Source organism: Erythrolamprus reginae, chromosome 6 (assembly GCF_031021105.1).
Source record: "Erythrolamprus reginae isolate rEryReg1 chromosome 6, rEryReg1.hap1, whole genome shotgun sequence".
Lineage (NCBI taxonomy): Eukaryota > Metazoa > Chordata > Lepidosauria > Squamata > Dipsadidae > Erythrolamprus > Erythrolamprus reginae.
The window spans coordinates 23,903,958-23,919,528 of NC_091955.1; the positions used below are offsets into that span (position 1 = coordinate 23,903,958).

A 15,571-nucleotide genomic window follows, 5' to 3' on the forward strand; every position below is an offset into this window, starting at 1 on the left:
TTGTAGATCTGGGCTTTGACAAAAAGTGCTTATTTGCCATTTTGTCAGGATGTTTCTTGTATGTGAAACAAGATATTATCCGACTCTCTGGAACCAGCTCCTCCTGGAGATTAGAACTGCCCCCACCCTCCTTGACCTCCGTAAACTCCTTAAAACTCACCTCTGCCATCAGGCATGGGGGAATTGAGTCATTCCCCCCCCCCTCCCGCGGGCCTATACTATTTATGTATGGTATGTCTGTATGTATGTCTGGTTTAATAATGGGGTTTTTAAATGTTTTTTAAATTTATTAGATTTGTCATGAATTGTTTAATTGCATGCTGTGAGCCGCCCCGAGTCTACGGAGAGGGGTGGCATACAAATGTAATAAATAAATAAATAAATTAATTAATACAGTTCCTCATGTTGTGGTGATCCCCAACCATAAGTCTAGTGCCAATTCTCCCAACACAGCTTCATGCTGATTGGCAGGAAGGTCAGAGATTCTCAGTTAGGTTTTTTTTTTTTAAAGTAACTTCATTGATTTGGGGGGGAGACGACAAGATATCAATGACTACTTCAGCTTCAACCACAACAACACATGAGCACACAACAGATATAAACTTAAAGTAAACCACTCTAAACTCGACTGCAGGAAATACGACTTTAGTAACCGCTTGGGCAGGAAACCCTACAACACTTCAGACAAATGGTTATGCAACATCTTCTTTAAAACTTTATTTTTATTTTTTATTTTTATTTATTTATTTTGTCCAATACACAATACACATTGAAGAGAATAGACAAGTAGTAATATATATAAAGAAAATGATAGGATAAAAAATATAAAAATAGAGGAGAAGATATATGAAAGGAAGAAAAGATAAAGGAGATAAAGGAGAGACAATTGGACAGGGGACAGAAAGCACTCTAGTGCACTTATGCACACCCCTTACTGACCTCTTGGGAACCTGGAGAGGTCAACCGTGGATAGTCTAAGGGAAAAATGTTGGGGGTTAGGGGTTTACACTAATGAGTCAGGTAATGAGTTCCATGCTTCAACAACTCGATTACTAAAGTCATATTTTTTAGTCAAGTTTGGAGTGGTTAATATTAAGCTTGAATCTGTTGTGTGCTTTTATTTATTTATTGGATTTGTATGCCACCCCTCTCCGGAGACTCGGGGCGGCTAACAGCAACAATAAAGCAGTGTACAATAGTAGTCTGATGTTAGAAACAATTAAAAACCCATTAATATAAAAAACCAAACATACATACATACATACCATGCATAGAATTGTAAAGGCCTAGGGGGAAGAGGGTCTCAATTCCCCCATGCCTGACGGCAGAGGTGGGTTTTAAGCAGCTTATGAAAGGCAAGGAGGGTGGCAATTCTAATCTTTGGGGGTAGTTGGTTCCAGACGGCCGGGACCGCCACAGAGAAGGCTCTTCCCCTGGGTCCCGCCAAGCGACATTCTTTAGTTGACGGGACCTGGAGAAGATCCACTCTGTGGGATCTAACTGGTCGCTGGGATTCGTGCAGCAGAAGACGGTCCCTGAGATAATCTGGTCCGGTGCCATTGTGTGTTGTTGTGGTTGAAGCTGAAGTAGTCTTTGATAGGCAGGACATTGCAGCATATGATCTTGTGGCCAATACTTAGATCATGTTTAAGGCGTCGTAGTTCTAAGCTTTCAAGACCCAGGATTGTAAGTCTAGTTTTGTAAGGAGTTGTTGAATTGTTGAATTGAATTGTTGAAGTCCACACGTCATAGAACAGCCATCTTTGCCTCCCCCTGTGCTATCATGTCTCCCTTGTGGACTTCAACTCCCAGAATTCCTCAAGACAGCTTTTCTGCAGTTGGGAGACCTCTTGTTGTACAGGTTAGCGTCCCATACGGACCGCGAGAATTGTTACTTCAGGCGCGCGTGCGCCTTTGCACCACAAACCGATCAGCTCCGCGCGCCGCCTCCCAGCCAGCCAATCGCCTCTCTTCGTCTTTCACGCTCCGCCTCGTGAGAGCCGGAGTCCTCCCTGGCTGTCAAGAGTGAGATCATTGCTCCCGGCCAGCCCGCCTATTACGTGCTTCCGCTTCTGTCCTTCTGCGCCTGCCCGACTCCTTCCTCCTGCGGTAGCTCCGCCTCTATCCTGCTGTTTCTTTCGTGCCTCGCCGGTAGGTTGGCTTTTTTTCGAATTTTAAGCGCTGGAGGCGGAAACTCTCCCTGACCGGGATGGGGAGGGACCTTTTTATCATTATTCCTTTCTTTATTTGAGGGGGGGAGGGAGTGGCGCCTTCTCGACTCGGCTACTCCAGGCTCGTCCAGGGCGGAGTCGCCATAGAACCCTCCGCGTTTTACGTTTGTCCCCAGTTTTCCCAATTGGCGGCTCCTGAGATGCAGAACGACAATACCCATCACCCCCAGCCGGCATTGGGGCGTGCATTGCTGTAGATTGCTATACTTGCCTAGGATACTTGCCTAGGGAATCCTATCCGTCGCGGCGCCACCGGAGTCCCTTCTCTGCAGAGGGGGAAGATAATCTGCGAGGCAGCCGTTTGATCAGTGGAAAATAATTATAAATAATAAAATAACGTCCTCCTTCCGAAGGTCAGATGGATCCTTTCCATTTCTAACCATTCTTAACAGTATTTACAATTTCTCTTTTCGTTGTTTAGAACAGAGGTCTCTAACCTTGGCAACTGTAAGACTTGTGGACTTCTATTTGCATGGTCCATTATTTCTTTGATTTTCATAGAAACATAGAAGATTGACGGTAGAAAAAGACCTCATGGTCCATCTTGTCTGCCCTTATACCATTTTTTCTTAGGAAGAATATATGTTTATCCTGGCAATGTTTAAATTAATTTACTGTGGATTTACCAACCACGTCTGCTGGAAGTTTGTTCCAAGCATCTACTACTCTTTCAGTAAAATAATATTTTCTCAGGTTGCTTCTGATCTTTTCCCCAACTAACCTCAGATTGTGCCCCCTAATTCTTGTGTTCACTTTCCTATTAAAAACACTTCTCTCCTGAACCTTATTTCACCCTTTAACATATTTAAATGTTTCGATCACGTCCCCCCTTTCCCTTCTGTCCTCCAGACTATACAGATTGAGTTCATTAAGTCTTTCCTGATAAGTTTTATGCTTAAGACTTTCCAACCATTTTTGTAGCCTGTCTTTAAACCCGTTCAATTTTATCAATATCTTTTTGTAGGTGAGGTCTCCAGAACTGAACACAGTATTCCAAATGTGGGCTCACCAGCGCTCACAATCTCCTTAATATTTTCGTTGTTTAGAACAAGGTCTCTAACCTTGGCAACTTTAAGACTTGTGGACATCTTCAGTTTGCATAGTTAATTATTTCTTTGCTTTTCCAATTGAATATGTAGCCTGGGTAGTTGTTCTTTCCAACTTGGTTCTTCATCACCGTTATGTATATTTCATTTCTTTTTGCTGTAAGTTGTGTGCATAAGTGCACCAGCGTGCCTTCTGTTCCCTGTCCTAATGTTTCTCTATTACTAGTATCATGTATATAAACATTGTTATATCTTTGTATGCGCCAATACATACTTGACAAAACAAATAAATAAATATGAGTTGACACCCCATCTGCCCTAGGTAGTTTGGCCTGTAAGCCTGACAGTTGGTTCTATATAAAGTACAGTGGTACCTCTACCTAAGAACGGCTCTATTTATGAACTTTTCTAGATAAGAACCTGGTGTTCAATATTTTTTTGCCTCTTCTCAAGAACCATTTTCCAGTTATAAACCAAAGCCTCCGAAACTGTAACCGGAAAAGGCAAGGAGAAGCCTCCATGGGGCCTCTAGGAATCTCCTGGGAGGAAACAGGGCCTCCACCTTCTCTGTGGTTTCCCCAATCACACACATTATTTGCTTTTATATTGATTCCTATGGGAAAAATTGCTTCTTCTTACAAACTTTTCTACTTAAGAACCTGGTCACGGAACAAATTAAGTTCGTAAGTAGAGGTACCACTATATGTGTGTGTGCTTACCATGGTCTTCCAAGACTGAAGGATGCCCATGCATAAATTTAGTTAATGTTGGATTCTTTTGTATTATACTCACCCCTCATTGGTTTTATAGTTAATGTTTTGCCACGAAATATAAAGTAAAGCTTGAAAGAAATTACAGAAAATAGTGTCATAGCCTAATTAAAATAAGACTAGTCCAGGCTGCCAGCAGGACTCAAAAACTGACCTCAAACTGTGCACATGTAGTTACCAAAATGTGGCTAGGGTCTTCTGAAAAAAGAGTAGCTAGTTTTTATTAAAGATGTGTGTATTAAATTAAACTAAACTAAAATATTTAAAATAGATTATTGCTTTGACAAAAACCTACAGTGTTACTTGCTGTCTAGTAGTGATACATTGCCAAAGTCTTGGTTATTTTATAATGCAGAGAAAATCAATAGAGACAGCATTAATTATGTTAATATTTTTTCTTTCTTTCATTTTTTTAGGAACACAAACCAATGCTTATTTGACTATTAGTACCGGAGTCATTCCAAGTTAATTGTGGATATCTATAACTGATGGGGCCATGGAGAGTATTACAAATCTATTTGGTGACTTGTGTGAGGCTCACATAGTATCTGTGTCAACAAAGATCCATTTGAATAAAAGAAAGAGCAGCAAAAAAATTTCAAGGAAAAGTCTCAAAAAGATTGCATATAATACTTTGTTTGCTGATCTTTTTCTGGATGAAACCCACAAAGTTCCTCAATCAAATTTTTCTAGACTCCCTGTGAAAAACAAAATATTAATGCTGTCTTTCAATTTGAGAGTTGCCGGACTGGGCTTAGAAGCAGACCGGCTGGAACAACTTGTAGAGGAATTAGAAACCTCTACTTGCTTACCGTTTACTGAAATTACTTCTATTTTGGATTTTCTGGTACAGCTTTCAGGAAGTGGGCCGCCTCATTGCTCACCCCTAAAAAAGGATTATTTCGTGAATAACAAAAATGTAGGAAGAAACACAAAATATCAAGGGTATGATTATTATGATGTTAGCGTATTTGAAGCAGATGCGCAGGCTTTTATTGCAAATGAAGAACTTCAATGTAATGATACAATTCAAAAGACGTTGCAAATTATGGAGGCAGCACCTGGCACAGGTCTTCCTACGGTGGAACTGTCTTCACAGCATTGCTCAATGGGGGACAGGTACGAGAGAGAAACTCGGGTGTCGCTCTTCGGTGCTCTCATTCACAGTCGTACCTAAGATATGGACATCAAGTTGGATTTGCCACCTGTGCCTGACAATGCAGATATGTCTGGACTTGCAATCAAGGTATAAGATTGTTTTCTTTTGTCTATGCCAGGGATCCCCAAACTTGGCAACTTTTAAGACATGGGATGTTGAGTTGAAATCCATAAGTCTTAAAGTTGCCAAGTTTGAAGACCTCTGATCTATGCCAATATTGATCTTAATGAACTTGTGGATATTTATACTTCCTCCATAGAATATAGCAGGGTGCCCAGCAAACCTGGAAAACGGAAATCAGGGAAATATCAGAGAATTTGTTAAAAAACCAGAATAAATAGTGGGGGAAATAAATTATTAAAATGTTTAAAAGTCGGGAAAATCATGTAAAAAAAACCAACAACGGATTGTGCTGCCTGGCAGAGTCAAGCAAAAACGAGCATAACTGTGGCAACAACTTGCTTCCTCAGCTACCAATATTTCTCCACGGCATAGCCGTTTGGTATGATGTCATCTACGACCGTGCCTTAACTAGATCGCAAGTTACAGGGAAATGTCTGGCAAATATCAGGGAATTTCAAAATGCTTTCCCCCTGGACACCCTGGACAGAAGCACCACTGTCTCCATTCATTCTACCTCTACAATTTCACAATTATTATCTCATTGGAAGGATAAACAAAGACAAAAATGTAGATTTTCACTTTCATGCATTTCCCTAATCTGATGCTGTATGTTTCCATCTTGAAGTGTAATGTGATTCACATAAATATACTCAAGAAGATCAGTATGCTTTGCCCCGTTCTCAACATTGCAAAATGTTTCTTGACCAATAATATGCTTCTGACACATCAATATTTCACAATAACTCGGGGTTCTAAAATTTTTTATTGCTTTCATTTATTGATATTATTTATTCCTGTTTGAATGTTAGGGCATAGCAATATGGTCTCACATGAGATATTTTTATCGAAAGTTGGAATACACCAAATCTGAGTATTAATTTTAATTTAAACAATTTGTTATAATCTCGTATTTTTATTAGAACAATCCCAAAGCACAATTGTTAAAAGCAGTAATATAGGAACAATAAAGGAGTATGTTTATATTTGCAGGTTCCCCAGAGTATTGATCCTTCTGAAGATGAAGGATTCCAGTCAGCATCCAATCTCACTCCAGACTTTCAATCAGAACCTAGTGTAACACCAGATCTTGATCTCTGGGAGGCAGCACTTACTTTTGGACCCAGTAAACGACCGTGCTGGGAAAGAATTGGATTGTAAGTATTTTGTTTTATTTTTTGAAAAAGTATAATAATTGTTCAATTATGTTTCCTTCCTCTTTACATTTTGACAGGGAAAAGAGACAGGAAATGTGTGGAGTTGCACACCTAATAGTGTGGAGACTATAGTAATAAAGGGAAACTGATTAATAACATTCACATTTGCATGCCTTTGAATGATACATAATAGTTGATGAAAAGGAATGCATAATAACAGGATTCAGAATATAATGTCTTTTATCTGGTATTTTCCATATTTTTTAAAAAAACCTAGAAAATTGTTAAAATAACCACCATTTTTTGATATTATAGTTACTAGTGCAGTTGTGAAGATAATTGTAACAATTAATAATCCAAATCCTTTAAAAGTTATTTTATATAAATAAGTTGACTTTCAACCTTCCCCACCCAAAAAAAGCAGAGGTTGATTGATGTACAAATAAAATAAGAGTACCGTAATTTGCCCAAGAAATTAAAATTATTTTATTTGTTCTTTTTTTTGTTAGACTATATTTAATGCAACAGGTATTAAATAATATTTAATAAGGTCTTTACTCAAAAGGAATTGTGGGCCATAAAGATTAGATGCCACCAAATTGGAAAGAATTTGTAATCTACATCTCTTTATAACATGGTTGCATGATTCATAGCTTAGCTATACTGAAGGTCAAACAGCAAAGGAAAATCGTATATGTTATATATGGTTTTGTCAATAATAGTTTTCTTGAAAATTGGGTCTCAGTTTCAAAAGTAATTCAGTCTTCTAGTTTTAACATTTTTGTGGATGTTTTTTTCTGACAGTCCTCCTGGGAAAAAAGAGGAGCCATATCTTTCAGAAGCTGGTAGAGAAGCCTTTGACAAATTTTGCAGACTTCGAGAACAAGAACTTCAACTTTTCAGCAGTACTAAATTTCAGTTTCCACAGCGTGTATTAGTAAGAGAGCCAGAAATTGTTAAGGATGTGTTGAATGTTCTTATTGGAGTTGTATCCACTTGTTTCTCATTTAATCAGGTACTGTATAACATTTCTATATAATAGTTTTATATGCATTTTTGCATTCTATCATGCTGGACAAAGTAGTCTAAGAAAAGTATACATTTATCAATTTTGCAAAATCTATCAAGGGTATTGTTTAATGCAAGGATCCCCAACCCCTGGGCCACAGCCCATTACCAGGCTGTGAGCCATTTTGAACCGGGCCGTGGAAGCAGGTGAGTGAACGGGCGCTCATTCCCATTTGTGCAAGCAGCAGGCAAGAGTGTGTGGTCTTGCCTACCACTTGTGTGGAACCATCCCCTCTCCTAACAACACCCCCTGTCTGCAAAGCCAAAAAGATTATGCCACTAATTTAGGAACAGCACTATATTGTGAACAGAGACTGTTTCACCTTATTTTCCCCCTCTCTTTTGCAATAACTGTCCTTCCTCCCCTCCCCCCCTAAAAAAATGTATCTAAGGTGACTCAAAAGAGTCCTCTATCTTGAAATAAATGTTGATTTTTTTTTTTCTGGTGAGGAGGTATAGTGAAAGGAGAATGGGTCTTCTCAAGCAAGATGCTTCCATAAATGGAAATGGATATTGGACTGCTCCTACATTTTGCATACTCCTAGAATTTATTATTGTAAGTCCTGCCCCGAGTCCTACGGGATTGGCAGCATAGGAGTAGAATAAATTAAATTAAGACATTATTTTAAAAACCCTAAGTAAAGCAATTGAATTATGTAAGTACCCCGTCTTATACTGTGCATACAAATCCAATAAATAAATAAATGCCCGCATTATTAAGTTAATTTGTTGCTACTTAGTAATGTTTTCAATTGCTCTACTTTTTAACTATTACAAATAGTTTAATAAACTATCCAGATTCTTTTTGGATGGTTTAAAAAAATATTGTAAAAAATATTAATGGCCATAATTTTGATTTAACTTTAAGGCATGACCCATGTATTCAGTAAATAAATTATTAAAACATAACATTTATTGATTAATTATCAATTATATATATTATATTAATTATATTAATTATCAACAATTATCAATATCTCCGGGACTGCCTTCTGCCGCACGAATCCCAGCGACCGGTTAGGTACCACAGAGTTGGCCTTCTCTGGGTCCCGTCGACGAAACAATGTCGTCTGGCAGGACCCGGGGAGAGCCTTCTCTGGCGGACCCGACCCTCTGGAATCAACTCTCCCTGGAGATTAGGACTGCCCCCATCCTCCTTGCCTTTCGCAAACTCCTTAAAACTTACCTCTTCCGTCAGGCATGGGGAAATTGATTCCCCTGGGCTGTTTCCGCTTTATGTATGGTTTGTATGAGACGTATGATTGTTTTTATATTAATGGGTTTTAAATTGTTTTAATTTTGGATTTGTACTGTTTCCGTTGTTGTGAGCCGCCCTGAGTCTTCGGAGAGAGGCTGCATACAAATCTAATAAATAATAATAATAATAAATAAATAATAATAACACACTAGATCAGTTTTGTGTAAGACAATTTTTTCACGGATCAAAGAGAAGACAAGCGTAAAACCTAGAATCACTTGCATGTGCAGTTTGCAGTCGGGTTCCCGCTCCTATGAGATTCTAATGCCTGATAATCTGAGGTCTAGCACTGGGGAGCAGCTGAAAATACAGGTGAAACTTTGCTCACTTGCCTCCAGCTGTGTGGCCCAGTTTCTAACAGGCCAAGGACCAGAACCATCCCATGGCTCAGGAGTTGGGGACCCCTGTCCTATATAATCAAGTTCAGGCTATAATTTATTTACTATAAAGACATTCCATAGGAAACGTATAGAAAAGAAATGTTCTAGTGGTCTTTTTAACCAGTGGTCTCCAACCTTTCAGGATCGACAGACTGGCAGAGGCGAGGAAGTGAGGGGGTAGGGGGATAGTTTCATGCGCGATCACACCGCTTTCACAAATGCAGCTTTGTGCACTGTGCATTCACTTCCGCCGCCTAGTTCGAAAGAGGTTGCAGCTCCCTGCCCTGGATAGTTAAAACTTCCTATTGAATAAGAAACCAGATTGAAATTACTTAAAATGTTGTATTTAATTTTATTAGAATATCTTACAATATCAAATTACTGTAGTATTTATTTATTTTTATTTATTTATTTATTATTTAGATTTGTATGCCGCCCCTCTCCGAAGACTCGGGGCGGCTCACAACAAGCTAGAACAAATCATAAATAATCCAAATAACTTTAAAATATTTAAAGATTTAAAAGAACCCCATATACTAACAGATACACACACAAGCAAACCATGTATAAATTAAACATGCCCGGGGGAGGTGTTTCAATTCCCCCATGCCTGACGGCAAAGGTGGGTTTTAAGGAGTTTACGGAAGGCAGGAAGAGTAGGGGCAATTCTAATCTCTGGGGGGAGTTGGTTCCAGAGAGCCGGTGCCGCCACAGAGAAGGCTCTTCCCCTGGGGCCCGTCAACCAACATTGTTTAGTTGACGGGACCCGGAGAAGGCCCACTCTGTGGGACTTAATCGGTCGCTGGGATTCGTGCGGCAGGAGGCGGTCTCGGAGATATTTAGCATCGAGGTAATATTTAAGATTAAAACTGTTACAGTATTCAGTAGAGTTTTATTTCAGGAGTTAATATAAAAATGGTACATTTAAGTATTTTCCAATTGGATTAATGAGGACGTGTATTTGTTTAGTAAATATATTCCAGGCTGTGCATTTCACTAATTTCCTGTTATTGCTTTCTCAACTTTATAGGCAGTGCAGATATTTGTAGTGAAACAAGGCATTTATGTATCTGGAACTTCACCCGAAAGTATGAATTGTCTACTATCAGAAGTAGCTGAATATGGAACTTATTACACACGGCTGAGCCGTTTCTCTGTTCAACCAGTCCTGGACTCATCATATAAAAAGGGGCTTGTATTTCAGGTAATGCACTTGCAATTTTTATTATTAATTTGGTTGAACATAGTCTTCTCTTTACCTAATATCTATTAGTAAAGTCTGGTATGTCCTCTGTTTTGGAAGAAAAAAATTGCCTTTCTCTTATACTGTTCAATTAAATCCCAGTTGTACAAAACTCCTCTTCACAAAGTGCAGGGGGAATAAAATACTGAGCGCAAACAGAATCTTGTTTATGCATAAACCTATTACATTTCACTTGGGAGTCAACCTGGTTATGAGATTAAAAGTGTGTTAGTCCCTCTTATAGATAACTTGCACCAGAACCTGGATTTTCGTAGTGCAGCCCTCTTAATCCTATTAGATTTTTCATTTCTAATACCATCAACTGGTGCACCAGTTGCGACCCTATTTGGACCGGGAGTCACTGCTCACAGTCACTCATGCCCTCATCACCTTGAGGCTCGACTACTGTAATGCTCTCTACATGGGGCTACCTTTGAAAAGTGTTCGGAAACTTCAGATCGTGCAGAATGCAGCTGCGAGAGCAATCATGGGCTTTCCCAAATATGCCCATGTTACACCAACACTCCGCAGTCTGCATTGGTTGCCGATCAGTTTCCGGTCACAATTCAAAGTGTCGGTTATGACCTATAAAGCCCTTCATGGCACCGGACCAAATTACCTCAGGGACTGCCTTCTGCTGCACGAATCCCAGCGACCAGTCAGGTCCCACAGAGTGGGTCTTCTCCGGGTCCCGTCAACCAAACAATGTCGCTTGGCGGGACCCAGAGGAAGAGCCTTCTCTGTGGCGGCCCCGGCCCTCTGGAACCAACTCCCCCCAGAGATTAGAACTGCCCCCACCCTCCTAGCCTTTCGAAAGTTGCTTAAAACCCACCTCTGCCGCCAGGCATGGGGGAACTGAGATATACTTTCCCCCTAGGCCTTTACAATTTTATGCATGGTATGTCTGTATGTATGATTGGTTTTTATATAATTGGGCTTTTAACTGTTTTTAGTATTGGATTTGTTATATACTGTTTTATTGTTGTTGTTAGCCGCCCCGAGTCTGCGGAGAGGGGCGGCATACAAATCCAATAAATAAATAAATAAATAAATAAATAAATAAATCATAACATTTCTCTGGACACTTGTGATGTTACAGACAGAAGATACTGTTTTGTAGGTCTTCTCCATTCTGGGAAGATGATTCCAGTAAGTAGTTTTGACCAATCAAGCTCTTTGTCTCTCCAGGATGTTTCTTTTCTATCCCAGTACTAGTGAGACACATCCTTTGTTGATTCTGGGTGAAGTATAATTAATTTGCTGATGACATTCACTTATATAATTCTGAGCCAGGTAGGGGATGATATAAATATAGAGTCTCTCGAGATCATAAGATGATGGATGGGACAAAGCAAGCTACTGTTGTGTCCCAGAGGATAGTTCTTCTGTCTCTACAGAAACCATCAGATCTCTAACAAGGCTTTCTTTGGGTTTGCACTTTCACGAAGAAACAAGTTCATTATTTGGGAGTTCTTCCGAATTCTTTTCTGCTTGATAATCAAGCAGAGTACTTGGCTAAGGGAAGGCTTTTCCAAGCTTTGGTGTAAGATTTAAGGTGCTTTTTGGATAGGAGGTACTGACAACAATGTCTCATGCCTTCATTAATTTATTAACCTCATTAACAATGTAGTATTGTCCCTGCACAAAAAAACACATGCAGATTCATGTCTTAGCCCAATATACCTAATAACTGAAACAAATATTCCTTACACTATATATCTACACATAAAGACACGAAATAGCCAAGGGAGTATCCACATGTCTTTGTCTTAATCCCTGCTCAGCATTGTACCATTTGTTATACATTCCATTTATTCTCCCAAATGCCTTCTGTGATATACTGTTCTTGATTTATTCAGCAACCAACATTCAGATTTATATTTGTGCCAAAATTCTATAATGTAACCTAAGACTAGTATCAGTCAATTTTGATATATCTTAGTTGATATATCACAAGGAATACAAAACCCCCGTTCCATTGCATACTACTTATGCTATTGTATACATTCAGGGGTCTCCAAGGCTAGAGTTTGTCTTAGAATTCAGCATACTGCTGTCCACATCCCACAAAGTTGAAGGTATATGTAGTGTACATAATATATTGTTGACTGTTAGCTAGAAATCTTTCTGATTGTCCACTTTATATGTTTGTAAGTACAGTATATATAAATTAAACCAAGTTTTTTGTTTGTTTGTTTGCAGACTCAGTGCGGCTAACAAGTGGAATAAATACAATAGCATTAAAATACAGTCAAAATTGCATAATAAAATCAGTAATATAATAACGATAAAATCTTAAAAAGAACCATACACACACAACAATCTAATTCCAGGCCTGCCAGAAAAGCCAGGACTTAACGGCTTTCCGGAAGACTGGTAGGGAGGAGATAGTGTGAATCTCGGGAGGTAGCCACCATAGAGAAGCCTCATAGTTTATACTGTAAGAATTGGCCATAGTTCAATTGTGTCTCAATTATCAACTGTGAATAAGTAAGCCATAACTTAACGTGATATACAAATTGATTTGTTCATGCAGAGAATGTGTGCCACTACTAAACAACGGTTTTATGTTTCAAAAGGTTGGTGTCTTAAGCTGTAGTGTATGATGTATCCTATCTCCATTTTCCAGTTTAATAAACTATGAGATATGTTGTATTTAATATTTTTAATTAAAAAAAACCCCTTTCTTTTTGCTTTTGTTAGGCATTCACAAGTGGACTGAGGAAATACTTACAGTACTACCGAGCGTGTGTTTTGTCCACTCCCCCAACTTTAACTCTTCTAACAATCAGCTTTCTCTTCCGAAAACTAGGACGACAGCTAAGGTAACTTTGTAGGATTAATGTACTAGGACAATGATGGCGAACCTTTTTTTCTTTGGGTGCTGAAAGAGCGTGGGCGTGCATTATCATGCATGTGCGAGTGCCCATACCCATAATTCATTGGCTGGAGAGGGCGAAAACAGCTTCCCCTGCTCCCCTGGAGGGCCTCTGGAGGCCGGAAATGGCTTGTTTCCCAACTTCTGGTAGGCCCAGTAGGTTCATGTTTTGCCCTCAGCAGGCTCAAAAGGCTTCCCTGGAGCCAGGGGAGATTAAAAACGCCCTCCCCCATCCCCCTGGAGGCTCTGTGGAAGCCAAACATGCCCTTGCAGAGCCTCTGTGCAAGCCAAAAATCAACTGGCCAGCACACACATTTATTTATTTATTAGATTTGTATGCCCTCTCCGAAGACTCGGGGCGGCTCACAACACATGCACATCGGAACTGAGCTAGGGCAACATCTTGCACACCAGCAGATATGGCTTCGCGTGTTCCCCATCACTAATAGGACATAAATGGAAAATTGAACACTTTTCAATAGTGTCCCAAAGATAGTGGTGTGAAAGATGCTGTCTTTATTTTAACACAGTGGCCTGAACCCCACCTGGTTGGTCAGCCACCTCTCCCAGTGGTTGAGGGGCCTGGGACAACATTGTCATCAGTGCCTGGTCTCTCCAAACATGCCAACGGAGACATGCCATCCCTCTTGGGTGGTCCTGGTTCCAACTCCTCTGAACCGGGTTCCAATGGGACCATGACAGATGCCCTTAAGGCTAGAAGAGCATTAGGGAATAAAAAAAATATAGTCCTGACCCCTCTTTTCTAATATAGTGGTACCTCTACTTATGAACTTAATTCGTTCCGTGACCAGGTTCTTAAGTAGAAAAGTTGGTAAGAAGCAATTTTTCCCATAGGAATCGATGTAAAAGCAAATAATGTGTGCGATTGGGGAAACCACAGGGTGGGTGGAGGTCCTGCTTCCTCCCAGGAGATTCCTAGAAAGGCCCCACGGAGGCTTCTCTCTGCCTTTTCCGGTTATAGTTTTGGAGGCTTGGGTTTGTAAGTGGAAAATGGTTTTTGAGAAGAGGCAAAAAAAATCTTGAACACCCAGTTCTTATCTAGAAAAGTCCATAAGTAGAGGCGTTCTTAGGTACAGGTACCACTGTATAGCTTTATTTAAAAAGCTGCTGCTTCAGTGTGGTGCACATACATTTATTTATGAAAATAATGTCACATTGGTTGTATACATCAATGTTGGTTTCATGGGACTAAGTAGAAATGGGTTGGCTGGTAGTATGTTCGGAGATTTTTTTTTTCAAAATTCCCAGACTAGCTAAGAACCACATAATTCCTTGTGATCTCCCACCCAAGAGTTTATGAAATCTGGCTCTGCTTAGCTTTTCAGACTCGAACCTAGGTTAGGCAAGATAATCTGGCACACCTAATTATTACTAACGGACTATTCAAAAAATTGAAATATATTTTGTTATACAGTAATACAGTATTTTAGTTAGATCAACGTAACATAATTAACAGACTTAGATATTTCCTGTGAATTGTTTTAATTGATTGTGATATTTTGAAATGTATATTAAAATATTTAATTATATAAATTAAAATGTTAATTTAAATTGGATTGAATCTAAGACCTATAATAAAATACTGTATGTTTATCTTTTCCTAAAAGTTTAGTTACACTTAACATGTATTGTTAGAGCATCCTGGGTTAGACTCTAGAAGGCAAGATCTCTTGTCATTGTTTTGCCACAACAACTCTGTAAAAACTCCATTAAGGATGTTTCTAAGTCTCAGTACAAAAATTGTATATTTTTATGTGTGGCTTGGTTGGAATAAATAGTTGATCTCAAAATGTTTTGAGGCCATGCATTTTAAGTGGCTTGATAGGATTTCTATACTATTCAACTTGTAATATTTGTACTCATCAATATTTGTAGTAATGTAACTGAGCAAAAAATATTGTGTATTTCCCCACCTGTTGAGAGCTATGAAACTACTACAGGCTCACTTGAGCAAAGAAGCAGCTGTCGGCAGTAGCTTTATCCAGTTGATTTCTTGGATAAAGCCAGGCAAGTGAGTCTGAACTGAAAAAATGCTAGTTTTATGCTTTTTACACAAACTAGCTTGTATGTATTGCAGGGAGTAAAACTTCTTTCATATCTCTACCAAGAGACGCTTAATAATTGCAGCAGTGAGCATTATCCAGTTCTCCTGTCCCTACTGAAAACAAGCTGCGAACCGTACACAAGGTAGGATCTTTGCATTGTCACAGTGATCTGGCATAATCATGTAATAGGTTTTC

The 15,571-nt window shown here is 39.3% G+C and overlaps 1 protein-coding gene across 1 annotated transcript in view; it reads left to right on the top strand.

Annotated features, from left to right (window-relative positions):
• Positions 1-2,505: 2,505 nt before the first annotated feature.
• The window catches only part of LOC139168965 (gamma-tubulin complex component 6-like), a 31,474-nt gene continuing 18,408 nt past the window's right edge, over positions 2,506-15,571 (top strand). Inside the window, 7 exon segments of the mRNA XM_070754749.1 lie at positions 2,506-2,584; positions 4,464-5,293; positions 6,320-6,483; positions 7,288-7,498; positions 10,220-10,393; positions 13,136-13,257; positions 15,393-15,518. Of these exon segments, the coding sequence (XP_070610850.1) occupies positions 4,544-5,293; positions 6,320-6,483; positions 7,288-7,498; positions 10,220-10,393; positions 13,136-13,257; positions 15,393-15,518 (1,547 nt within the window). The 5' untranslated portion in view covers positions 2,506-2,584; positions 4,464-4,543.